At 42.6% G+C, this 26,942-nt stretch overlaps 1 protein-coding gene across 5 annotated transcripts in view; it reads left to right on the plus strand.

The window, feature by feature from the left end:
* Positions 1 to 1,627: 1,627 nt before the first annotated feature.
* DYNC2H1 (dynein cytoplasmic 2 heavy chain 1) overlaps positions 1,628 to 26,942 on the plus strand; it is a 256,749-nt gene continuing 231,434 nt past the window's right edge. For all 5 annotated transcript variants that reach the window (XM_032358199.1, XM_032358201.1, XM_032358204.1 and 2 more), the window contains exons 1-18: positions 1,628 to 1,957; positions 5,982 to 6,152; positions 6,568 to 6,703; positions 8,328 to 8,446; positions 9,608 to 9,752; positions 10,469 to 10,701; positions 13,021 to 13,155; positions 13,262 to 13,375; positions 13,493 to 13,604; positions 13,930 to 14,054; positions 15,196 to 15,371; positions 17,369 to 17,564; positions 19,721 to 19,816; positions 22,744 to 22,896; positions 23,450 to 23,548; positions 24,510 to 24,649; positions 24,732 to 24,960; positions 25,767 to 25,894. In XM_032358199.1, coding sequence (XP_032214090.1) covers positions 1,643 to 1,957; positions 5,982 to 6,152; positions 6,568 to 6,703; positions 8,328 to 8,446; positions 9,608 to 9,752; positions 10,469 to 10,701; positions 13,021 to 13,155; positions 13,262 to 13,375; positions 13,493 to 13,604; positions 13,930 to 14,054; positions 15,196 to 15,371; positions 17,369 to 17,564; positions 19,721 to 19,816; positions 22,744 to 22,896; positions 23,450 to 23,548; positions 24,510 to 24,649; positions 24,732 to 24,960; positions 25,767 to 25,894 — 2,822 coding nt within the window. In that variant the 5' untranslated portion in view covers positions 1,628 to 1,642. The remainder of the gene's footprint in view (positions 1,958 to 5,981; positions 6,153 to 6,567; positions 6,704 to 8,327; positions 8,447 to 9,607; positions 9,753 to 10,468; positions 10,702 to 13,020; positions 13,156 to 13,261; positions 13,376 to 13,492; positions 13,605 to 13,929; positions 14,055 to 15,195; positions 15,372 to 17,368; positions 17,565 to 19,720; positions 19,817 to 22,743; positions 22,897 to 23,449; positions 23,549 to 24,509; positions 24,650 to 24,731; positions 24,961 to 25,766; positions 25,895 to 26,942) is intronic.

Consider the following 26,942-nt stretch of genomic DNA (forward strand, 5'->3'; position numbering starts at 1 on the left):
TCTATCTGGGTAGCAGTCTTCGTTCTACAACTAATCATCTGTGTATACGTTAGTTATATCTGAGATTCCTTCTGATTTATTGAGGCTTCATGAGTACAGAGAACTAACTGGTCTTTGGTCCACTCTATGGCTAATTTTTGGTACACAGCAGTGACATACGAAATTCCTACCCTCATTGGGCTTACGTGTCAACTGGAGTTTCTATGATTCTTGATGTCTGGGTTACACTATATCTGAATAGTCAAATGCTTTATCTTGTGGAAGTCTAAAGCCCAACAAAGATTCCTACAATTTCCCAGGAGGATGACATTCACTACATCCTATCTGCTTCCCAGACTCATGTTCCTACCTGCCTTCATACCTACCACATTGCCATGGATGCTGAATGCAACCATTTCACGCATTTCCATCGGAATGGCTCACCTAGACCAAGCATTTGTGAGTACAGGCGGCTTTCCTGAAGACCACGTGAAGGGTCATAATGTCCGCTGCAGAGCAAAAATCCCTGTGTCCATATTTAGCCATCTTTGCTTCCAAAATCTGTCTTAGCTACCTAGTCATCTCGGGCTCCTGTTTGGATTTGTTTCCCATCCAGCGGCCAGCAACCCAATTCATGGACTCCTCGCTCCCACTTGCAAGGATTATTTCTTGAGAATTTGAATTCCTTTCCCTTTATAATTCACAGCGTCCCACTTTCTTTAGTTCCCATTCCCAAATCCTACTTAAGATGCTCAGAAGATAAAAGACCCTCTTTCCAATTATAAAAGAATATAGTTTTACGAGGGAGTTGTGAAAATTGAATGCAAATTAATTTGTATTAATTAATTCGAGTTCCTCGGGATGAGGGCTCTAACCGGAGGCCAGATGACCAGATGACGTCCGACCAGACCACAAAGTGCTTTAAGGGCAGAGCGCACTCCAACGGCTGCCCAGGGCCGGGCCTAGCCCAGGGCCGGGCCTAGCCCAGGGCCGGGCCCACAGCAGCGCGCAGCCACGCGGGGCGGTTCGGAGTCCCGACGCGCGAGCGCTGAGCGCGGGGCCGCGGTGTGCAGGGAGACCCCGGCCCGGCCCCGCCGCTGCTCGGTCCGTACGGGGAGCGGGCGCAGGCCGGCTCGGTTCCCGAGCGAGCGAGCGGCAGCCGTGGGCTCGGGCATCCCGCACAGACTGCTGTCGCGCAGCGGCCGAGACGGAAGACCGGTGGCCGCGGTTTTTCGGGAACCGCATTGGAGCACAGGGCGAAGGTGCGGGACGAGGCAGCGCAGCTAGCGGCGCGGGAGGAGGACGCGGGGCACGCCCCCCCCGCCCCAGCCGCTCTCCCTCGGCCTCTTCCCAGGGCCGCCGCCGCCTTCCGCCGCAGCCCGGCCCGCACCGGTCGTCCACGCAGAGCGGGCCTGGCGCCGGCGGCTGCAGGTGCGGCGGGATCCCCAGGGCCCGGAGCTCCGGGGTCCGGATCCCGCGGCCTCCGCGCGGCGGCACAGCCTCCGCCGTCCCCCGCCGGCCGCCCTGAGAAGTCCGCGCGGGGAACACGCGGCGCTCGGCGACCTCACGCGCACGCGGCCGGAGCCCTCCGAGCCCGGAGCCCCCGGGCGCCTCCGCGGGCCGTGCGTGCGCGTGCCCGAGCGCTGACGCCCACGCCGCGCGCATGGCCGCGCCGACGTCGCGCTCCGTCGCCATAGCGACTGGCCCTGGCAACCGCGAAGCCTGCGGGCCGGCCGGCGGGCTGCGGTGCGGGTGCGGGCCGGCGGGCTGCGGGGGCGGCGCCATGGCGGGCGCGGGCAGGGACGTGCGGAAGGTCTTCATCTTCACCACGACGCAGAATTATTTCGGGCTGGCGTCGGAGCCCTGCGACCCGCCGCTCGCGTGCAGCGGCCCCGAGATCAACAACTTCCTGGACGACGGCAACCAGATGCTCCTGCGGGCGCAGCGCTCGGACGCCGGCGTCTCCTTCTCCAATGCGGTACGGGCCCCGCGCTCGGCACCCCCCGGAACGGGCCCTGCTCACGTCCCCTCGGGGACAGCCCCTCCGGCTCGGGCTCCCTCCCCCGGGACCCCCGCGGCCTCCCTCCGGACCCGGCCCTGCTCGCGTCCCCTCGGGGACCGCCGCCCTTCCCCCCCCCTCCCCCCCCGGCTCGGGCTCCCTCCCCCGGGACCCCCGCGGCCTACCCCCGAAGAGGGCCCTGCTCAGCCCTTATCAGGGACCCCCCACTCAGGCTCCCCTCTGAGCGGGACCCGCTTCAGTCCCTCGTCAAGCTGCCTCCTGGACACCCCCGCCCCCACCGGGCCCTCCCCCCGACCTTCCCCTCCTTGGGTCTTCTCCTTCGGGGGTCCTCCCTCATCTCCCCCAGCCCCCCCACCCCCCGCCGCCAGGTCTCCCCCCCACGCTGTGCTGAGCTGCGCTCAAGCACCTGAGCAGACACCTCTGCGCTCTCCTAGTTTTGCTTTGTTCTTAAACGCTACACGTGTGTTAACAGTTAAAAAGAAATCATCTGTGTTACTTACCGGAAAAGTTGTTTTTCTCCTCTCTCTTGAGGTTCTTTGAGGCACATTGTAGTGTATCTTTTTTGGGGTATGCGCTGAGCTTAAATGGACTCGAGGGAAAGGTTGCTTAAGAGTTCATATCTTTCAGGAAATAGTAGAATACAAAGTTTGAATTCTGTTTGTTTGTTTGTTTGTTTGTTTTTGAGTGGGCAGTATGTGATTGACTCACTGACCGTCGGTGCTGCTGCAGTCCCGGCTCAGATAAGGAAACCTGAGGGTGGTACTCTGAAGGATGGTGTCAGGCATTGCACGGTTCAGTAAAAGCAGGAAAGACCTATTGTAAAACCTCTTCCTCGCCTGTTTGCCCATATCTGAAGGTCCGGGAGAGGCTTCCCACAGCAAACCTGGAGAGCAGTTTTGTTCCATGATTGAGTCATTCACCAGGAATCTGTAGTCTTGGATGTAATTCGATGCTTTTCAATAAACTTTGATTTTGAACTACATATTCAGGGCACTTTGCGGGGCTCCACCGGTCTAGAAGACACTCTTCAGGCACTGCTTTACGGCCTCGATGCACATGGGCTCATTCAGCATTCACAGCAACACTTTAAAGTGGGATTGTCTTCATTTCCATTTTATGACAAAAGAAGGAAATGAGGCACAAATGTTCCATCCCAGGTGGTAACCACTCCACTGCTCTAAGTGGTGGTAGAATTCAGAATGGAAGTCTCTGCCTCTGCCTTCCAGAGCCTCCCTCCAGGGGCCTGAGGTGACGGGCACCACTCAACAACTTCAGGGTACACTGTTGGAAGTGCCACGGAAAGTTTAAGGAGAGTGTGGTCCAGGGAAATCATGAAGAGGAAGGGTTTGGATTGCTGAAAGTGTATCTTGGGTTGGGTACTGAAAATTGAAGTCATAACTTTTTTTTTTTTTAAGATTTATTTATTTATTAAAGAGTGAGAACCCAAGAGTGGGGTGAAGGCCAGAGGGAGAAGCAGATTCCACACTGAGCAAGGAGCTTGTTGTAGGGCTCGATCCCAGAACCCCAGGATCATGATCTGGACCCATGCAGATGCTTAACTGACATTTCAGGTGCCCTGAAGCGCTAACTCTTTCAGGTTAATGCAGTTTAGGCTAGAGCCCAGCAATAGATTTTATATTTAGTCATACAGCACACTACAGACTTTCAGTTATGTTTGAAATGTTTTGTTGTGTCTTCTGTTGCACTGTAGATGTCTGACAGTCAGCATGATATGAGATGTTAATAAATATTGAGTACTTAGGATGGGCCTGGCACTGTACAGGATGCTTGGAATAAAGCCTTGAAAACGGCAGAATTTGTCTTCAAGGAGTAGCATTGTAGTGCACAAAGGCAGGGTAAACATGTACACGCAGATACATAAATGTAACATAATTTTGGGGCATTGATAAGTGCGGTTAAGATCAAAATAGAAGGGCGCCTGGATGGCTCAGTGGGTTAAGTGTCTGCCTTTGGGTCAGGTCATGATCCACGGGGTCCTAGTGCTATGTTGGGCTCCCTGCTCCATGGGGAGTCTGCTTCTCCCTCTCCCTTTGCTGCTCCCCCTGCTTGTGTACTGTCTGTCCGTCTGTCTCTCTCTCTCTTGATCGCTTAAATAAAAATCTTAAAAAAAAAAAAAAGATCAAAATAGAGTAATGTTGAAGTACTGATGGGGGAGGGTTGGGGAACTGTGTTAAAATGGAGGGGGAAGGGCTACCTGTCAGGATTAGTGAGCTTTGAAGTGAGATTTCCATAATAAGCTGTAGGCAGACAGAAGATTTAGAGGAAGCATGTTCTAAGCAAAAGATAAGTACCAAGGCCCTCTTCATTTTTAAAAAAACCTGTTTTTGCTCTTGGGCTGCGCAAACACAGGCAGCAGGCTGTGGTAGGTTGATGCCTGATGGATCCCAGTAGGTGAGAGAATTATTTTGCAACCTCAAAAAAGAAAATTTTTTGTGCTTTGAATTAAGAGCTAGCTGAATTTCCTCATTTAAGGGAAAATCACAGTTGCCACTGGTAGGGAAACTGGCAGGAAAGGCAGCAAGGGGTGCTGTTTCAGTTTTCCTCTTCTTGGGAATGAGGAGCATCGGTAGCCCACTGCCGCTGGCTAGGACAAAGCTCATCATCCACCCTGGCTGATGGCTGGGCCAGTGACTGCGGGTATTGTTTTCAAAGTTTGGTGATAAAATATATATTCTCTGAATTTCCTTTCTTTAGATAGGTGGGAGAAAGAGAGTACTGGGGTATGTACAGTTTAATGACTAAAGAGAGAATTTTTCAAATTCACCTATCTGTAGTTTATTGTTCTTGCTTGTAACTGGAATAGAATGATCATACTGCAATAGAATTTTAATGTGTGCAGATGACATTTTGAGAAATGCGGCAATACCGAGTAAATGCCAGTTCCTTTTTTGTGCCTAGAAAATATAATGATTAGGGTAAAAGAAAAGTAGCATGAAATCTCACTCATCTATAAGGAGATTTCATGCACAGCAGTGAACTTGTTTCAAAGCTTTTTAATACATATACCTCTCTTTCTGGAAAAAGAAATGAGAGCAACTGTGAAAATGCATATATAAAGCAAAAACTTATTTTGGGTAAGACACTTTTCAGCCAATGGACTAATTACTGTGAACTGACCTATTTTAAACATGGTTGCTTTAGTGAATTCCAATTTAGCTCCTCCAGTTCCGACTTTAATCTAGTTATACAACTTAAATGAAAAAGTTTGATGCACAAATACTTTAAGGAAACATTTTTGATTCAGATAAAGATAAACCTAGGAGATAGACACGTCTGTTTTGGTAGCTTTGAGTTTATGACTTAAAAAGCACCTTCTAAAATGCTAGTTTCAGGTGAGAGGGTAATAAACATCCTTGGTTTAGAATTTTTGGAATAGAGTGGAAACATACACTACTAATCAGTGTGTGCCTGGGGTGCACAATTTTGGTCTGTAGTATTACTGAATCTGGTTAGAGTGGAGTAGTTAGCAGTATATGCCCACAGTATTTATATAGTCCTCTCTCTGTTTGTAAACCACTTGTCACGGTGGCTTTAGGATATAGTCACACATAAGTGGGGATACGTTTTAAAACCCAGATACTCTTAAGGAACAGGGGTGGATTGATTGTCATATACTGTAATTATTTTAAAGTAACTAATTTTTTCCCAAGGGATAACAAATACAGTAATAGAACAGTTTTAGGGAAACATTTCTTTCTTTCTTTCTTTTTTTTTTTTTTAAAGATTTTATTTGACAGAGAAATCACAAGTAGACGGAGAGGCAGGCAGAGAGAAAGAGAGTGAAGCAGGCTCCCCGCCGAGCAGAGAGCCCGATGCGGGACTCGATCCCAGGACCCCAAGATCATGACCCGAGCCTAAGGCAGTGGCTTAACCCACTGAGCCACCCAGGCACCCCTAAGGAAACATTTCTTTCAAATACTTTCATGAAAGTAACATTAAAAATCTTTTGTTTATCACTTAGATTGATTTTGCTGACACAAAAGATAAAGTGCTGGTGTTTTTCAAGCTGCGACCTGAAGTAATTACTGATCAGAATCTACATAATAACATTCTTGTTTCGTCTATGTTAGAATCACCTATAAATTCTCTTTACCAAGCAGTACGGCAAATATTTGCCCCAGTGTTGTTAAAGGTAAGTAAGCTAAAGGAGCTGTATGGTCATTTTTTAAAAACTAGATATTTATATAAATATCTTTATAAACAAAGACATATTTTATTTGCTGTTAATATCATTATTTTAGTGTTTTAAATGTTATAAAAATTAGAAAAACATTTAAAGTCAACTTTGTTGATAGAGAAATGGGAGAAGGAGATAAATGTAATCCATATCAGCTTTTATGTTGCTCTATAGTAAATGATTTCGTAAAGTTTTACCTGTTGAAAGGCTTCTTTTCCCTCCCTCATGAGATGGAGGGCAGTGGCAGGGCAGTGGCAGGCTTTGAGTCAAACAGGTGTATTTGGACTTCTTTCTCTCAACAGTATTTTAAGGAAGCCAGTTTGATCGGAAAACTTTTGATCAATGTTTACTCTTGTCTGTTTTTCTTCAGGACCAGGAATGGAGCGGAAACTTTGATCCCAAACTTCAGAATCTTTTGAGTGAACTAGAAACTGGGTTGGGTATAGTTCTACGAAGATCAGACATTAACTCATCAAAATTGAAATTTAAGGAAGATGACACACGAGGTATAGAACCATAGCTTAATGAAAGAAAGTCAAAACCGTTTACTTATCAGTACTAGTATTAGTAAAGTAATATATTTTTTCACAGATTTATTTCCATACATTTGGATCTTCTTTGAGCTTCAGCTTCTTTTAAATGAATGGATTTACATGGATTTTCAGAGGAGGAAAATGTAATCTTTAACAATGTGCAATTCATGGACATAGAAAATATAGTTGCCTCTCATTATTTGCAGTGGGTCTGTTCTGTAAATTCACTGTGAATATTGAATTAGTAAACACTGAACTCTTGGTCCTAGGAAGAAAACGAAGTTAGGTTCCTATGAGCCTCTGGTCATAACATTTTTATTGACTTCTCACAATGTAACCTTATTCTATGTATGTTCCATTTTTTAATATAATATTTTATATGTGTTTCTGTTTTAATATAATTAACACTTTTAAAATATAGATTGTTGATTTTTAAATATAGATTGCTGATTGATTAACATAGGCTTCATGTCTAGCAGCTCTGTAACTCATGCCTGAAGGAAAGTTCCCCAACACAAGTGTTCTCTCTGGAGTTCGCACCATAGGGTTCTTGTCTTCGGCAACACTGGACACCATTCCAGCACTATGCTTGGGAGCCATGCTAAAGAGAGAAATGACCAATAAAAAGCACAACAAATGAGAAAACATCCAACTGAATAATAGCTAACAGAAAGGATACTTGTTTATAGTAGGAGATAGGAAACAGGAAGGCAGTGTTGCCTTGTTCATCCTTAGCTGGGAACACATGTGGGGGGCAGCCCCAGTTTTTCATTGCTCTGGGTGCATCTGTGGATGACCATAAAAGCGTCGCAAGCATTGATGGTAGATTACAAATAAATGTTAGGAATGGATGAATTCATAAATCCAGCATCCACGAGTAATGAGGATTGACCCTAATTGTCTACTTTGCAAACACAATTGACCTTTATTTTAAAAATATATTTTATCAGAAGCTAATTATAATTTTGTTATGGCTATAAATGTTACTTGTATGAACAAATACTATGAAATGAATGACCTACACTAATCATTATTTTACAATGTTGGATACAGTTTTATATTTTTCCTGAACAGTAAATCAGGTGCTTTTTGAAATGCCATAGACCCAGAAAGAATAGTGCACTTTGTAGCCTGAGATTAAGCAACTAGAAATTGTCCAGTTCATTGGGAAATATAAAAGCCAGTTGGAAGGTAAAAGTATTTTAATTTGCATATATTTTGAAACTAAATTACGAGCATTGATTGTAATCATTTCTAATTTGGATGGTATTCCCTAACATAAATGGTGATGGAAAGCCTTGTGTTGGAGAAGCAACCTTCCAGGTAGAAGGTGTAGACAGACAGTACAGAGACAGGTGGTTTACAAAAGCATGGGGAACACCCTGAGCAGCAAACCGGTGAAGTGTGTGTACGTTTGGTACTGCTGGTTGTTCTTAGTATATTTAAGGAAGAACTTTCTTTCGATAGAAGTTGTGACACTGATTTTCCATACGTCTTCAAGAGCATAGGAAATAGGCAAAATCAGCAAATGAACCAGAAAATTTTCTGTTTTTTCGTTTTGAACTGATACTTCTTTTTTTCCTTCTCACCTTTTCAGGTATTCTTACACCAAGTGATGAGTTCCAGTTTTGGGTAGAACAAGCTCATCGTGGGAATAAGCAGATTAGTAAAGAGAGAGCCAGTTATTTTAAAGAATTATTTGAAACAATTGCAAGAGTATGTGACTCCTCTATGGTTATATATAAGACTTTTGATGAAAGTACTTTAGGATTCAGTTTCCATTAGCTTTACCTTTGTTTTGACATTATTACTTGATGCTTATAAACAACATATATCCTTAGTATGTAGCAGGGTTTCCTTGAAGTGTGCCCTTAATTTGAGTACAACTTAAAAACTGGAACTTTTAAGAAAGTTAGATTCTCATTTCTAGTAAATGTTTTTCTCAAAAACATAATTGCTTTTCTGCAGGTACATAGGGAAAAGCAAAAGCGTAATGTACTAACAGAGGTTTATCTACATGCAGGTAATATGTTCTTTTGAGGGAGTGTTCAGTTTATTCAAATTAGCATTTTGGAGTAATCTGAAATATGAAGTCTTAGTTTTATACTTGATTGATTATTCTTTGAACTAGTCCTACAAGTTAAATAAGTGACCACTTTAAGTATGGTTACAAAAGTCTGTTCTTTTCAAAATAAATAAATAGTAATTTTTAATTTGTTCCCAGTATTATTGCAATAGTATCATTTTAACGAAGTGTTTGAAATGGTTTTGAAATTTTTTGTCATAATGATGGAATGTGAAATCACAACCCATGATTGTGATTGCGTAATTGGTAACAAGCAGTGTGGTCCGTGAGTGGTGACGCATGGGGACTGCAGTGAGGAACGTTGTCCAGTGCAAGGACCTCCTCCTTTCAGGGGCTGCAAGAAATGAAACCAGACTGTAAGAAAATTAGGTCAAGGGCAAAATAAATGACTGGACTTTGCAATTCTTATTTTTTCCTCTGGCTTTCCCGAAAACTTGTAGGGTATTTGCATAAAGAAGTAACACAGAGTGGCAGAAAAAGGAGGAGGGAATGATGTGGCAGGGGTTAGAATTGTAGCTACTGGGGGCGCCTGGGTTAAAGCCTCTGCCTTCAGCTCAGGTCATGATCTCAGGGTCCTGGGATCGAGCCCCGCATCAGGCTCTCTGCTCAGCGGGGAGCCTGCTTCCTCCTCTCTCTGCCTGCCTGCCTCTCTGCCTACTTGTGATCTCTGTCTGTCAAATAAATAATAAAAAAAAAGAATTGTAGCTATTGAAAGGTCTGGGGACGTGTTGACTATATTGATGAAGCTACAGTTATAATTGTTTTTAAAAATGAATGCCTTTTGGTTTTAGGAATTTTATAACTTGGACAGTCTATCCTTATTGGAAGTGGTTGACTTGGTGGAGACCACTCGGGATGTCGTAGATGATGTGTGGAGACAAACAGAGCATGACCACTACCCTGAGTCGCGAATGTTACATCTCTTAGACATCATAGGTACTGTTGAAGAAGTAAATTTTTGAAACGTTGGAAGGCTGTCTTACTTTGTTTTCTAGTTTTTCCTCCAAGCCCTTACTGAAAATGCTCCTAAATGTAGTAAATGTTGCCTATAGTAATGCTTAGAGCAGATCATACAGGATTAACCAGAAATTTGTCTGTAGTTGGTTAATTTAAATCGTATGTGGCAAATTCTTTGACCATTAAGGCAAGTAAATTTACGTAGATTTTTAGTCTCTATGCATGTATTAGCTTAAACTTTATTTTGTAATGATTTCAAAAGTCTTTAATATGTATTGGTTTACTTGTTGGTACTTAAAGTGCATATATTTTTTGACTTAGAAAATACCATTCTCTTTATTATTCTCAGGAACTATTAGACAAGTACACAAAGGTAGATGTATAAGGGTAGTTACGGCAGCATCGTTTTAATGTGGGAGTAGAGAGAAATAGCAATTGAAAATTGGTCATATAATGCTATCTCCGTATAGTAGTGTGGCCTTTTGAAAAATTGCATGTATTTTTGCACTTGTGAGATGCACATACTACCTTGAAAGATGCAAAAATACAAAGAAATTTTTTGGGTCCAAGGATGTGCATGTAGGATTTCATAGATCCTTAGTTTGCTAATACGTTTATTTTTGTCATAGAGTGTATTCCGTAATTATTTAGTACAAACACACTTCCATTAAAAAATTTGCTTTCTGTTTTATTAGGTGGTTCGTTTGGAAGATTTGTTCAGAAAAAGCTGGGAACTTTGAATCTGTGGGAAGACCCTTATTATCTCGTGAAAGACAATCTGAAAGCTGGCATTTCAGTTTGTGAGCAGTGGGTGACGGCCTGTAATCATCTGACCGGTCAGGTGTGGCAGCGCTACGTTCCTCATCTGTGGAAAAATGAGAGATACTTCCCTGAAACACTTGACAAACTTGGCAAACGCCTTGAAGAGGTATCATTTGATTACTTGGGTCTTTGACATATGTGTGAAATAGGTTCTCTCTTGTTTGTGCATAGATTTTATAATTAGTATTACACATCTCATAGGAGTTATTTATGTTTTGGGGAAAGCATAATAATTAAAGTTAATGTGAGATAATTTTTGGCAGTCATGTGCCTAGTACCCAACTAAGTGCTGGTTTCCACCTGCTTGCTTTTTTGGGTGAATGACTGTTCACCTCGTAAGTTGTGAAGTTCTATTTTGTACTTCTCTGTTGTGAAAAAGATAATCAGACCCCTGTCCAGGAATAGACACTCTCAAACGTTCTCTTGGCACTTGAAGTTGTTAAGAAGCAGGGACAGCTTTTCAGGGAGTACTTGGTGGAAATATTTGGGAGAGCTGTTTAATTTACATAGGTTACAAGTTTCAGTGTAGAACTTACGTATATAGCGTGAGGGGATAAGCAAAATGAGAATATGCAAAGATTGCAAAGCTGACTTTTCCCCTTTGTGCTTATAGTTCTTTGGGGATTTTTAAAAAAACCTTTTCATTATGAAAAATTTAAAACATGCACAAAAGCGAAACAGTATAATGAATGCCTGTGTATCTGTCACTCAATTTCAACAGCCGCTGGCATTACTCTGTCTCTGTTCTATCTCTGTCTACCCTGCCTTCCCTTGTTTTTTGGAGTATTTTTAAAGCCAAGCCAAGAAATTGTATACATACACCCTTAAAACAAGCACAGTACCACCATCACACTCAACAAAACCACAGTACTTTCCTATTACCATTTTGTATTTAAGCAATGTTCCATTGTCCTGATTGTTCCAGAAGATTTTTACAGTTAGTTTACTTGAATCTGGCTGCTTCCCGGGTGAGCTGTGTAATCCCTACCTGGTAAGTCAGGAGACATGCAGCCTCGATTTCCCGCCGGCAGTTCGGCTTGCTCTTGGCTCTCCTCATATTGCTCTGCCTTCAACTCTTCCTACGCGTCTACCAGCCGTGGACGATTGTGAGCCGTTGTGATGTTGTGGTTCTCTAGTTCTTCTGTTCCTTATGCATCTCTTGGTGATGATGGAAGAACTTTTTGTCATCAGTTTTTTAGTTACCCTGAAATAGTTTGTACATGCATGGCAAAAGACACAATTACCTTTTTCCTTGGATTTATCATTTTTTAGAATGATGAACAAGTTAGTGTCAGAGTTCAGTTCCATAGGCAATTAATGGAATTTTTTTTTGCTAGTATCATTCCAAAACCATGAGTTTTTATATTCTGTGAGTTTCGATCTGTTATGTTTATTGTTAGCCTCAAATTGCTCCATCTTTGGGCATCAAGTGCCTATTTTAAGTTGGCTCTTGTGTTACTTTGACATGAAGCCAGTATTTCTTTGATAACTTCCTTACTTTTAGCGCCCCCCTCCCCAAATGTACCAGCCTAACTTGGAATTAGTCATTGCTCTCAAGAGGCTGGTTCTTTTTGGTGGAAAATGGTATTTAGCAATGACAGTCTGTGGGAAAGAGCTGAATGTTACTTAGTTGTCAGTGCTTTTAGGCTTTCTCCCAGATGGGGTTGTTACCTTTCATTTGAGTTGGAAAGATGAATAGAAACTACTGATACTTGTTTCTTTGAAGACACCAACTGAAATGAAAGGTTATAGTGATTTTACCAACTGTTTTGATTAACTTTTAATTGTTTTTGGAAATGTTATTTATTTAATTTGTTATTTATTTCTAAATTGAAATACCACACATTTTATTCATTTAAACTATACACAGTTTTTTGTTTTGTTTTTGCTTTTTCTTTTTTTTAAAGTAGGCTGTATACCCAGCTTGGGCCTTGAATTCATGACCCTGATAGTAACTCACATGCTCTGCCCACTGACCCAGGCAGGTGTCACTGTTGGTGAAAGTTTCAAACACCAAGTGCAACAATTTGTTTCCCAGCTGTTTGTAAATTGTACGTGATAGGGTTGTGAACGTATCATTTCACTGTTGGAAGTGCAATTTAATGCAGAATAATGAAAATCAGAAGTTTTTACTATATCAAGGACTCTAAAACGTACTTAAATGAACCTTAAACATGGCTTACCCATATTTAGAGTTCGTGTGTTTTCACCAGGTTTGAGCACTTAACTGTGAGGAGTGCGACAGTGACCGACCTCCTTGAGCAGCACTGTGGTGACGATGAGTAGTAAATCTCAGGTTCCTGTTCATTTACTCCCTTCAGTGAACCCAGTTCAAAGAGACTCTTGCTGAATATATGTAGATTCTAGACTTTTTTGTGTAGCTTTATCAATTTAAATAAATCTGTTTTAATATTTTATGTTTTAGGTTTTGGCTGTTAGAACAATCCACGAGAAGCTTCTTTATTTTTTACCTGCCGGTGAAGAGAAGATCATATGTCTGGCTCGAGTATTTGAACCTTTTACTGGCCTGAATCCTGTGCAGTATAATCCATATACTGAGGTTGAGTATATGTGTTTTTGTCTGTATAACTTCCTGTTTGTGGTATTCTTCCCAAAGGTAGATGTTGAAAATACTAAAAGTCTAATACTATTATTAATTTGTTTAGCCTTTATGGAAAGCTGCAGTGTCTCAATATGAAAAAATTATTGCACCTGCGGAACAAAAGATAGCAGGAAAGTTGAAAAATTATATTTCAGAAATTCAGGATAGTCCACAGCAGGTAAAATACTGGAATATTTTACTTTTAATACTTCCCACAAGCTGGTTTGGGAGGTATTTATGTATTTACTGAGTTGATCGACTTAGGATGAACATGGACTTTTTTATTTTATGTTAGCTTCTTCAGGCATTTCTGAAGTATAAAGAGTTGGTGAAGCGTCCAGCTATAAGTAAAGAATTGATGTTGGAAAGAGAAACTTTACTGGCAAGACTTGTGGACTCAGTTAAAGGTAAAAGTTTATCAGAGATTATAGTGTTTGAGAAAATATTTTTGTAGGTTACTTTTTCTTGTATACCATTTAGGATTAAGACTATATTTTACAACATTATTTGATGAAGATTAATTTACTGTTTTTGTTATAAATTACAGATTTTAAAAATTAACTAGTTATTTTCTTACTCTATCTCATTTGATGCATGTTAAGTTCCCTGAGGTTAAAGGACCAAGTCGTCGGGTTTTTCTATTCACAACCTTTCGGTTAGTACTTGGTACACGGAAGGCACTTAGGAAGTCTCGTCTGACGGGGTATAATTTATTTGACTTAAATTTTACAGATTTCCAGTTAGACTTTGAGAATCGATGCCGAGGAGTTCCTGGTGAAACGTCTGGACCACTTTCTGGCAAAAACCTTTCAGAAGTTGTTAATAATATAGTTTGGGTTCGCCAGTTGGAACTGAAGGTATTAGTTTTAATAGATGTTGAAGAACACTAATTGTAAAATGTGCCAAATTAATATGGAAGTCACTATAGAACTCTAGTGAAAATGAAAAAATATTCTCTGCATTCTGTGGCATATCCATCTAATTTTCATGTGAAGTATAGAATTCTGGAAAAGTGTACAGAGGAGGCTTGAATGATCTGCTCATTTTCTAGGTAGAGATAATTAGCACATTCTTTATCATTCAGAGCAGTTGTCCCAGGTGAAGGATCTTCTTAAGGAAATGTTAAAGAGGAATTCATCTTTTATGTATTTTCAAAGGATTTTTTTAATCCTTTGAGATTATCACTGTAAAATCTGAGTAGTTGCAGAGGCCGTTGGCAAGTATGTTTATGTAGGTAAATCATTCTAGGTTGAAAGAAAATTAAAGGAAAGGTGAGATGTAATTAGGACATTGCCTAATGTAGCGTCCATAATTTATGGATTTAACAGCTTTTCTTTTAACGTTTCGGTATTATCAAGATGGATCTAAGAATCTTATATACTCACTAATATATATGGCCCAGATGGAATAATGTGTATTCCCTCTGACTCGCATAATGGGTATTGGCTGGCTGCGGCCTGTGACTAAGAGCAAGCAGACCCAGAGTGCTGTGAAGGCTAGCGCGTTGGAGAGGTCTGCTGATTCACGGCTGCGTTTTTGATGTTCAGTTTTCTGAATAGAAACTGTCAGCTTTCCAAAGTGCTGTCGAGTTCTTTGTACAACAGTTGTGGAAGGAAGACAGTTCTTTCCTCTGATTGCCCTTCAGATTCCCAAATACTGCGTGAGCGCTTCACCAGAGCAGTAAGCAAAGGACAGCGTGAGTGCTGCCCTGCAGCAGCGATGCTGAGTGCGTGGGGGTCTCGGCGGGATTTCCCTCATCCCACCCTTCCCGCTGTGCCTCGGCGCCTTCCAACTGGGCTGTGCTCTTCTGAGTCGTACAAGTCAGAAGCCAAGTAGGGTTTGATCGGCTCACATTTGCTGACAAATCTTCTATCTGACTGTTTATAGGTGAATAGGAAAGTAATTTCTGAACCACACATCAGAGGAGGTAGTTCACTTTATGCTAATTTTGTTGTATGAAGATATTCTTGTAATATTGTTGTAATGTGGCTTTTTAAGGTGGATGATACTATCAAGATTGCAGAGGCTCTCTTATCTGACTTGTCAGGGTTTCGATCTTTCCATCGAAGTGCCGAAGATCTGTTGGACCAGTTTAAACTGTATGAACAGGAGCAATTTGATGATTGGTCCAGGGATATTCAGTCTGGTTTGTCTGATTCCAGATCTGGCTTGTGGTAAGTATAAACGCATTAAATCGTGAAATCCGTGCAAGAGTCCTGTCCCTTGTGGTAGTAATGTAAGTGGCAAGGTGGAATTTTACCTCTTCTCTCCTTTGTCCAAACTTGCTGCTGCTCCTTAAAACATTTTCTTGTTAGTTTTTGGTGATTAAGTGTTAAGTCGCTAATGTTGGGAACTTGGAAGGTAGAGTTAGTCAGTTAGTTCACTGCCCTCTCCCCTGGCCCCGCTTCTTCTGTCTGTTTCTTGGGTCTGCAGATTCTCATTTTAAGATGAGGCCTTCCTCTCCCGTGGTGTTGCTGTCAGTGCTCATATGTGCTTTTCTGCCTTTTTACATTGAGATTATTTACATGGATACACACACACATTATAAACTATAAAATTTGATTATTTTAAGCTCCTTGAGGGAGGAAGTAATCTCTTCCTGAAATATTCCTGTGGTGCCCACCATAGGGTTAGGGTTTTCTAAACACTTACTGAGCATTATTGAACCTAATTTAATTGTTAACCTAATTGTTGTGATGTGTATTTAAAATGGATGATCTGGGAAAAAACCATTGTTTCTTTGTTTAGGGCAACTTACCTTAGTATATTACTGTATTTTAGAAACTGGTCATGTTTTTAGAAACTTGTTACTTTCCAAAGAGTAACTTCTGCTACTCTGTCCATGATAGGAAATTCTGTTTATTTTTCCTATTCTGCTACAAAGAATACTTAAACTTAAGGGAGAGCTTCTTACGCAGAATGAATAGTTTTCTCCCTTGTCTTGCATTTTGTATGTGGAGGAAGAAGAAAAGAACCAAAGGGTTCTGGGGTGTAACGACTCTAACCCTGTGCTGTTGAACTCTTCCGTTCCTGCTTTCAACCTAACATGTGCCAGATGATCCAGGCCGAAGAAGAAGAGTTCTTTAGTCCGCTAATTTTGGGAAATGTTGACACTTGTCTCACTGCGGCTCTGGTGGAGAGCCACTGTGAGTGACAGCATGTGGAGGGGCTGAGACCTTCCGTAAAGAAGCCCGTTGAGGGCTGCTCAATCCAGTGTTTTCCATGTGGCAACGAATCACTTGGACTCCCGCTTTTTCTTTCTGGGCAAAACTCTTTATCGTTCTGTAGAATCAGCGTGTTTCAGAATATGTTTCAGGATATGCAGGTGTGTAGAAAGTAATTTTGAGGATTAGTTCAAAGAAAATCACCATTAAAATTTTCTGATAAGCTTTATGTTATGTTACGGGAAAGTTGAGGCTCATCACTATTGTAAGTCACTCTAAAGTGCCTACTTTTTATTCTGTGTTATTGAATGTGTCAATAAATCGGTGGCATGGACTTTGCTTTTCAGTAGCTTACTTTCCAAAACCTACAAGTTTTCTTAATTGTGAAAGTGGTTTGAAGGAATAAGCATTGTGTAAACCTGATCCTGGAAGGGAAGTCGTGAAACTATAATCCTTCTTGGTGAATTTAGTGTAGTATTTTCATAGTCATGCTGACTCGAGTGTCCTGATTTAACAATTGCTACTGTAGCATTTTCAGGAAACACTGAAGGACAGTCCTTAGAGAAAAAAGGTAGAGGGATGAAATATTTGACTCTCTCTCTTCCTACCATTTTGATGTTCTTTACCATTGATCCTTCAGTAAACATATTAAGTAAGTAGGCTGACTCAAAAAACCCAAGGTACCGTTTGGAAAATGAATCAAACCCTTCTCTATGGTGAATATGATGCCAGTTTTGAGCCTGAGCTGAAGGCTAAGAGATGGATTTTCCTGGTATCAGAAACTGCTTGGTGGACATATTGGACATAATGGACATATTTTGGATATTGTAGTTTATTACCAAGATCTGAATTGCGAGACACTGTGAAAAAAAAGGTTGCTTGAAAACTATAAAATTTTTTTTACTTTGAATTAATTTTATATTTACAGAAAAGCTGTAAAAACTGTTGTGTTTTTCATCTGTTAAAAGAGTGAGAACATGAATCTTAAAAATATGTTTATTTTGTAGTATCGAGGCTAATAGTCGAATTATGGAATTGGATCCCAACGACGGATCATTGAAAGTGCATTATTCAGATCGGTTGGTGGTTCTTCTGAGAGAAGTTCGTCAGCTCTCTGCACTTGGCTTTGTTATTCCTGCCAAAATACAGCAAGTTGCAAACATTGCACAGAAATTCTGCAAGCAAGCAATCATTCTTAAACAAGTATGACATTATATTTTTGAGTATATGACCGTTCTGAGTTCATTAATTATAGTATTTTAAGGGGTTTGTTTTCTAAATTTGATTTTTTTAGGTAATAGAATAGCACAATTTGGAAATTATGATTTGCTAAATGATTATATTATAAATTTTGCTTTGCAAATCTAGGTAGGAATTCATTAATTTGTGGTGGTATTATTTTTAGTCATTCTGTTTTAGTCAATCTTTGAAAACACAGGCTTGCTCCCTTCTGTGTCCTGTGTACTTAGTGTAACACAGCAGGAGCTCAGACGGTGAAGGAATGGTCGTGCGCTGTCTGTATTTGCCTGGGGAAATCTATTCACGAGAGCTGCTGCTCGGGAGCAGGTGTGTAGCTGGCGTAGGGAGTGTGAAGTCGGAGCTGGTGAGACAGTAGCCTGGCCAGACTGCTGTAAGAGTGTTTGTGCTTTTGCTTCTAGTTTTCTTGATGAGGCTTTTTCTTGGACTACTATTGTGGTACAGGCTAAGTACAGTGGATATTCTCCACCAGATAAAGCAGATTTTCATATGTACTAGTGGAAAGAAGAGGACTCTCTGTAAAAGTACTTAGGAATTTTTTTTTTCTCTTGGGGAGAGAGAGTGATGGGGGGAGGGGCAGAGTCTTAAGCAGGCTCCACGCCTAGCACATGAGCCTGACGAGGAGCTCGATCTCACCACCCTGAGACTGGGACTTGAGCTGAAATCAAGAGTGCGACGCTAAACTGACTGAATCCCCTAAGTGCCCCAGTGAGGAAATATTTTTTAAGCACATACTCTGGGCTAAGAATTTTCTGAGGTGCTGGGGACACAAAGATTACAAGAAAGTCTTTAAACTCCTTAGACTCGTGCCATGATGCCCACTTAGTGGGCTTCCCTGAACTTCTCCTTTTTCCCCAAAAGAGTTGATATGCCCTCTTCTGTTCATCACTGTGCCGTGTAGGCATCTCTGTTTTCTGGCTCACTGATTCACAGGTACTACTGAGTGCCTCCCACTCGCTGGACGCTGTCATTCTAATTTGGGAGATAGCAAACATGTAGTAGGTAGTTGTAGGTCAGGATGAGTACTTTGAAGAGAAAGAAAACAGAGGAAAGATACAGAGTGGTCAGGGTAGGCCTTGGTGAAGGGTAACGTTGAGAAGGGGTACGACAAAGTGACAGCAGAAGCACACAGGCGTCTGGAGAAGCAGTAGTGCATGCGGAGGGAGCAGGTTCCATGGTGGGTTCCTGAGGCAAGACTCATGCGGTGGCTTAGAGACGCGGCGGGGCGGTGCAGGGGAGAGCGGTGAGGCTTCTGTGCAGGGACGGTTTGTGCTGGGGCTGACGGCCAGTTGATGGCCAGTTTATGTACTATATTTGTACTGATGGAGGGCCATGGGTGTTGGACTTGGATTTTATTCCTGACTATATCGGAAGCCGTTGGGATTTTGGATTTTATTCTCAAGTGCCCTGGGGAGTCATTGGAAGTTTTTGAGTGGGCAAAAGTATGGTATGATTCATGTTGAAGGAAGGACAACTGTGGCTTCTTTGAATGCTTTGAAAAGAAAGTAGGAAGCCACGACTGGAAATGGGCACTGGTCTTGTCAAGAAACAAGGGTGCTTGGACTGGTGTGGGACTGGTGGAAATGGGTGAGATGGCTAGATTTAGTACGTTTGAGTATAGTCAGTAAACATCACTGATGTGGGTGTGAAATACAAGTTAAGGACAACATGAAGATTTTTTTGGTCTGAGAAATGGATTACATGTTGTAAGCATATAAAGCATATAAAGAAAGAAAGAAAGGAGCAGAGAGTTGTAAGAACGAAGACTTGCGTTTTTAGTTTTTGACATGCTTTACTGGTTTCCTCTGTATTTCCCTTGATATTATGATCTTCTTGATTGCAGGGACTGGGTTTTATGATCTTTGTTTAATCAGCCCCAGGACATGATTTGGCAAATTCTAGGAACTCAACACTAATTGTTCATAGCATGCATAAATGCTATATTAGAGATGAAAAATAATTTTGTTAAATCTTAGCATGAAGATTTCATGAATTTAATAAAGAGCTATTATTTCCATTCAAACAATTAAAAATGAAAACAAATGAAACACTAAATATGTTATTTATTATTGATTATTACTAACTGGACTTTTACTTTGTAGGTGGCACATTTTTACAATTCTATTGATCAACAAATGATTCAAAGTCAGAGACCAATGATGCTACAGTCTGCATTAGCGTTTGAACAGATAATTAAGGTAAATGGACTTTTTATGTTGCATTAGAATTAGAATTTACATGTGAGGTGTTTCTCTTTTAGTTTTTTTAGTGTATCCTTCCACTTAACATTGATCTAAGGTTTTGTTTTGTTCCCCAGTGACTTCCTTCACTCTTAACAAGTAACATTTTTCCAACTATAGATTTAAACAGCTACATTGTTTCACATATTAAGGCACTGAGTTTGATCAGTTGACTTCATGTGTGTATAAACAATTGGTGTGCTGTTACAGTTACTTAGTCCCCGAAGTATGAGGTCCTTATATATTAGAAAAAAATCTCCTGATTTTATAATTTGGTATTAATTTTTTATCTGTGCTTATTCAAATATGCACACATATGGCATTAGAAAAACCTATAATAGTTTTTAAACTGTTACTTTGTGACTCGGGGCTTTTTGAAATTTACATTTTTAGTTTTAACAGAACCTAAAATGTTTTAAAAATAGGTAGAAGGGAATAAACCCTTTCCTTCTTGTTTTATTTGAGGTGGATTGCCAGTTGTGGTCCTCCTCCAGACTACCCCCAGGTTCTGTGATTTTCTGGAAGGACTGATAGGACTCAGGGTGTAGTTGTACCCAGAGCTGGTTTATCATGACTTAGTGCAGCGAGAGGATACGCAGCAGAGTCAGCACAGGGAAAAGTACACGAGGGTGAGGTTCTGGGGACGCCAGGCACAAGCTCCCAAGAATCCCTCCCAATGGAGTCATGCTGGCGTTCTTCTTCCCCGACCCCAGCAACAAGCTGTCGTGCGTGTGAAATGGTGTCTTACTGGGGATGTCATTAGTGTCTCGGTGCCCAGGCGCTTACTGGGGGCTAGACATGGAGTTATCTTCTGCCTAACATGTACCAAAATTCCAGGTTCTTGCGGGAGATTGACTGTTGAGCATAAATCTTCGTGTTTCGTGTAGTGAGCCGGGCCTAAGGGTGGGGTGGTGCAAGGCCTCCCGGGTGCAGGGTCAGGTGCCAGGGACAGGTCTGTCGTGGAAGCAGGCCTTCCGAGGGAAACCATGGCGACCTCCTCTGCCAGCTCTGTTCTGCACACTAGATCTCAGGCTTCACATTTACTATGAGGCAGATAATTCATATTAAAAATTATATTAAAAACATATTTTTTTATTGCCAAAGCTCAGTATGAGTTTATAGTGGAAAGTTTAAAAAATACTGGCAAACAAAAAGAAAAAAAATGTTTTAAATATATACCATCAAGGGATGGCCATTGTTAATAATCTGGTGTATATCCTTTCAACTTTTTTGGGGGGCATATTTATAAGAGTACTTTTGGGAATGGGGTAAGATTTTATTACTTTTCACCTAATAATGTTTAATTGTATACCCTTAGAACTTTTTCTTCTTTAATAAATACATTCAAAGTGGCATCTGTTGATATTTCTATGAGAAATTGGGTTGTGAGAAGTAAATAATTGGATATAGCCTCTGTTCAATGAATCTGAAGGGTAGATAGAAACTAAGAAGGACAAAGAACAAGGAAGTTTGTCCCAATCCCCTTGCCCCTCGCTGGGTTGGAGAGCAGGGCCTCTCGTTTAACTAACTTCATCATCTCTAGGAATACAGCAGAGGTAATTACCAGGTAAATGTTTTCACGGCTGTCCACAGAGGATTCTCTCGGATTGATCATCTTGTCAGTTTCACTCATTTTTCAGCTACTGGTTGAGGGTCTCCCGCATCCAGGCGCAGTTGTCCTGCCTTACCATTGCCCATGTCAGGGACGTCTAGGAGCCTGACTGCTGCCTTACTCTCTTCTCCTCTCCGTTTCCCCATATTTGTCCTAAGAGTGAGGTACCCTCTGGGGTGGTCCTTTTTGCGTCAGTCATCAAGTAGGATTTAAGAAATTCAAAGAATGAGGATAGTTTATTTTCTTCATCCCTGGGTTTTCCTTCGCTTTTTGCAGTTCCCACTGAGAGGCCTACCTCTGGCCAGGCATTGGGAGCAGGTTTGCTGGAGGCAAAGTCTCTTGGTTTTCCATTGTCAGAGAATGTTTTTATGCCCCTGTTATCTGAAGGATGTTTCGCAGGTACAGAATTGACGGTTGCAGGTCTCAGCCCTTGAGGACTGTGGTTCTGTGCGGCAGTGTGGTCGTAGCTGGGAGATGCCCTGGGGTGGGATTGTGGTCCCTTCTGTGTGAGCGCTGTTTCTCCCTGAAAGAGGGAACTGTGGTGAGGGGCCTGGGTGAGCGTGTGTGCTCGGCGTTCTGCTTGGCCCCGCGGACACTGTGCTGAGGAGGGTGAGGGACGGCCTTGCGCGGCCTCCCAGGAAGGGAGCTGGAGGTCACGCCCCCTCGGGCCTCGCCAACGCCTGCCTGTGAAGGGCGGCAGCTCGCAGTGCCCGAGCCCTGTTAACATGGCTGTGAGGAAGCTCGGGGGGACTCAGCTGGCTCCCTGGCCCCACCAGCGTTACCCCGCGGGGGCTGCCCTGGCGGGGGACGTGGAGCACTGCATGCTTGGGACAGTGGTGGACGGCAGGTCGGCTCTCTGCAGAGCGGTGCTTTCTGGGCTGGTGTCTGGCAAGAGTAGGGCAGGCCCTGCCACAAAGATGATCCGGGTGGAGGCTCGTCCACTGGCCGCCCTGCGTATTTGGGAGACAGTAAGGACACGTGCGTCTGTGTTGGCTCAGGTCCCCAGGCCTCTCGGTTGCTTTCTTCTGTTCCTTCTGTGTGTGTTCGTTGTGTCATCTGCTTCTGTTCTGTGTGTGTTTCGCTCCAAGAGGAACTTCGAAGGGATGGAGCTATTCAGTTTTGCTGGACTGCCTTGCCATTTATAAAATGGAAAAGTACTATAAGCTTTTTTCTTGCAAACCAGTGGTAGGGACAACTGGTCTTAAAATGTCTTTGGAGTCTTCAGGAAAAGAGAAATTCATTTAAATGCTAAATGACACTTGTTGTATTTTAGAATTCAAAAGCAGGAAGTGGGGCAAAGTCACAAATTACTTGGGATAATCCTAAAGAATTAGAAGGCTACATCCAAAAACTCCAAAATGCTGCTCAGCGACTTGCCACCGAAAATAGGAAACTGAGGAAATGGCACACTACATTTTGTGAGAAGGTATGTTTTATTTATAAAGTTGCATAGGCTATTTTGACTAGTATTATTTAAATGGTAATTGGGATATAATCCTAAGGACTTTTTATTTGGAAGTCTAATTATGTAACAGACTTAAAGTTGGCAGGAACAGTACGAAGTTCACACTTACTTCGACTTCATCTGTTAGCAACTTGTATAACCTTAGCGCGTCTAACAAAACTAGGAACTAGATGGCTTTGAGCTTCCAGCTTTCCCACTGATGTCCTTTTCTAGGATCCTGCCTTGCATGGAGTCCCCGAGGCTCGGCATGCCCCTCCTTCACAGACTTTCCTTTGTTTCATGACCCTGGTATTGGTAGTTGCTGGCGGAAGGCCTCTCCCTGTGGGCTCCCTGTGGGCTTCTGTGCTGTTCTTGTGCGATGGGGATGGTGCGGTCCGGGCAGGTATGCTGCATCTTGCTGTAGGCGGAGGTACCTCATCTTTGGTTTAGGTGCTGTCAGGTTTTCCACTGAGAAGTCATTGTTTTCCCAGGGCTCGGTTACTTCTTGGACACTGTTTTGCCTTACTTTTCACAGGTGGTTGTTCTTATGAATGTTGACCTGCTGCGGCAGCAGCAGCGCTGGAAGGACGGGTTACAGGAGCTGAGAACCGGCTTGGCGAGTGTGGAAGCTCAGGTGAGGCGTGCCTTACGGGTCCTGCACTCCAGTATCCCCTCCTCCGAGTGTGGCTCTGAACTGATGAAAAATCTCGCATGAATTGCTAATTGAGAAGTCTCCTGAACCCCATACAAAGACCACAGGTTGGCCATGCTTTCACATTTCAAAGTAAAAAAGGGAGTTTCCATTTGCCTCATGGAATGCCAAGTTTCTCAGTTCTGACTTTGTAGTTTCTCTGAAAACTTGGTGCTTAATTTTGTCATTGCCTAGTTTCCTTTTAGGTGATCCTGCCGTCCGTAGGACACAAAGCTGAGGTTAGACAGAAGCCTAAAAAATGAAATAGCTCTTTCAGTATGTGTGCCCCTTTTTTTGGGTAGAATTTCAGTTCTACCACATCTTGATAGGAGATGATGTGTGTGATAGTGGTGGACACAGAGCCCACCAAAAATTAAAAATTAAAGTATTAGAAATTAAAAATTTAAAGTATTAGATTCAATATATTTATGGTTAAATGGAAGCAAATGAGTGTATAAACTGTCGTGAGCATCCTCGTGTTTTAGATTGGTCATTTACAAATGTGCCATGGAGCATTTAGGGAGGGAGAGGGAGAAGAGCTGTACTTGATGGGAATTTGAGGAGGAGGACCAAGAAGTTCATAAAGGAAACCAGTTTCTGTGAGTGGTTCTTCTGTTTTGTTTTTGTCTTCAGCATCATAAAGTCCACAGGTAGAATCTACTTGACATTAACTCGATGTTTAGGTGTTGCTGATCGTTAGCGTATTACTGATGAGATGAGAGACGTTGGTGTTTGAGTCGTATAAGCAGTCACACGGCATGGAGCTGCTGCAGAGCTCGACAACGTTGAGAATGACGTGTTTGGTTTTTGGTTTTGCTTATAATTTTACGTGGTGGTAGAAAAGCTTTAAATGGCAACCGCATTCCAGTACGTGGTTTTTAAGAGCTGTGAATTACCCGCTCAGGGTTTCCAGGCGAGCGACATGCGGGCGTGGAAGCAGCACTGGGACCACCAGCTGTACAAAGCTCTGGAGCACCAGTACCAGATGGGCCTGGAGGCCCTGAACGAGAACCTGCCAGAGATCAGCGTGGACCTGACTTACAAGTGAGGCACGGGGCACCCGGGCTCGCCCTCAGCCTCTGTGTTCCTCCCCGTGCCCATTTCAAAGCAATTTCCTTGTTTTTAGACAGGGGCGGTTGCAGTTCAGGCCTCCTTTTGAAGAAATCCGGGCTAAATATTACAGAGAGATGAAGCGGTTCATCGGCATTCCCAATCAGTTTAGGGGAGTGGGTGAGGCCGGAGCCGAGTCTCTCTTCTCGGTAATGATCGATAGGAATGCAAGCGGATTTTTGACTATTTTCAGCAAAGCTGAGGATCTGTTTCGGAGATTATCAGCTGTTTTACAACAACATAAGGTACGGAACACGTATTACAACTTTCATCTGATTGCATTAGTATGAAGTGGGCCATCTGCAGTGTGTCTTGTGTGTCCTCACATGGGTTGGAGAGTCAGCACTGGTGGTGACAACACAGCCTGCGTGGATTCCACACCTGGGAAGAGAGTCAGGCCAAGATTTTTTTGTCTTTGACTATTTGAAAATTGAGAAACTGGTTGTTGCCATCAACATGGAACGGGACAGGATTCTGTGGTGTCAATTTTAATTCCTCTCAGGAAAATATATCCTTTTCCTCATGCTTTGGAGCGAAGTGATGTCATGAAGATGATGAACTGTTTACTTTGTTTGAGGGAATCCTGCCGGCCTCCCAGGCCCCGCCCCGCTCCTTGCTCCTTGCTGCCTCGACAATGACGGTGATTGAGAGTCCAGCCAGTCTCACCCCTGCATCTGTGATGCTGCTTCTCTACTTTAGGTTTCTAGAATGGGCTGGGTCTGGACCCTTTCAGATTTGTAGTGTTGGTTTCACCAAAGTGATTCTGTGTAATTGTCAGATTTCAGAAGAGAATCTTAGAAAACGGATTTTTGTGATCTCTTAAAAAAAATTTCACCATTGTAATAATACTTTTATGTGTTACATAGTTTCTTCCTCTGTTCATTCTTTAGGCTCTGCAGTAATGGCTACATTTGCATACTTAAGTTGAAATTTACATGAATACCTTACATTTGTACCTTTTAAAACGGTGTTAATGTTGGACCCTAAGCTTTTAAATGTTCGCATATTAGTACTGTTTCTTTACTAACAATGTTTTTCATTCTTCAAATAGGAATGGATCGTAATTGGGCAAGTTGATATGGAGGCTCTAGTGGAAAAGCATCTTTCTACTGTCCATGATTGGGAGAGAAATTTTAAAGCACTGAAAATAAAAGGGAAAGAAGTAGAACGACTTCCAAGGTATTGGAAGTTAAAGTTGTATTTATGCACCATCACAGTTTCCGCCAGGAGATGGGAAGGGTACTCCTCGTTTGGTGGTGTCAAAGTCAGGTCACCGTCTTAACGCCTCTAAAGCTCAGCTCTGACACTTGACTGTCATCAGAGTAAGATGTTGCTGAGACCAAAGAAAGTTCTCTTCTGGAGGTTCTGCTGTCTGGGACCTGGTCGGATAGAGGAGACTGGGGCGGGAGACTTGGACGCAGACGTGGCATGCGGATCTCACAGCTGACTCAAGTTTCATGTGGCCTCACTTCCTTTTGGAGGGCCCTGGCAGTCACCCAACAGCGTGCTGCGTCTGGGTGTTGCCTTAGTTGTAGGAAACCCTCTGCTGGGCATGTCCTTACCTACCTGCTTGAGAAGTAGCTCCCCCATCACTCTCTGAAATTCGTGGCCCTAGAACCACTCTGCAGTAAGTTCTATGAGAGGCCTGTATAATTGTGCACATATTACCTACAATCTCACTTTGACTAAATCATTTGTCTATTCTTCCAATAAATATTTGCTGAGGTTTTATATTATGCAAACTTTGTCCTGTGGCAGTATAAAGTTGCTTGGTGCACTAGACCCAGAACCTCACGTTGCTTACTCTCTGGCAGTGCACTGAGACGTGACCGAGTGTGTCTACACGGGGGTTGAGTGGGTTGGCTCGGGGTCATCTGATAATGGCTCATACCAGCTCCAGGAGCTCGACAGCCACTGCGAGCCCGTGAACCTCAGTTTCCTCAGCTTTAACATAGTTACCACTGTAGTATTTATCCGGAAGGGTTTTGAGAATTCAGTATGTACTTTGGCTACAAAATACTGGTACAGATGGAATTGTGAGTCAATGCTAGTTACTGTTGTTATTGCTAGTATCAGACAGAGCAGTGTGTTTCATTTGAGAGGCTGAGCTGAAGACTGTGGAGACACATAGGATGCTGACATCCCGTCTATTTGGGTCAAAATCAGGGAAAGTCTCCTTAAGGTAGAGATCTTTGAACTAGAACTCTGACAGCTAGAGATGAGGATT

Source organism: Mustela erminea, chromosome 9, assembly GCF_009829155.1.
Source record: "Mustela erminea isolate mMusErm1 chromosome 9, mMusErm1.Pri, whole genome shotgun sequence".
Classification (NCBI taxonomy): domain Eukaryota; kingdom Metazoa; phylum Chordata; class Mammalia; order Carnivora; family Mustelidae; genus Mustela; species Mustela erminea.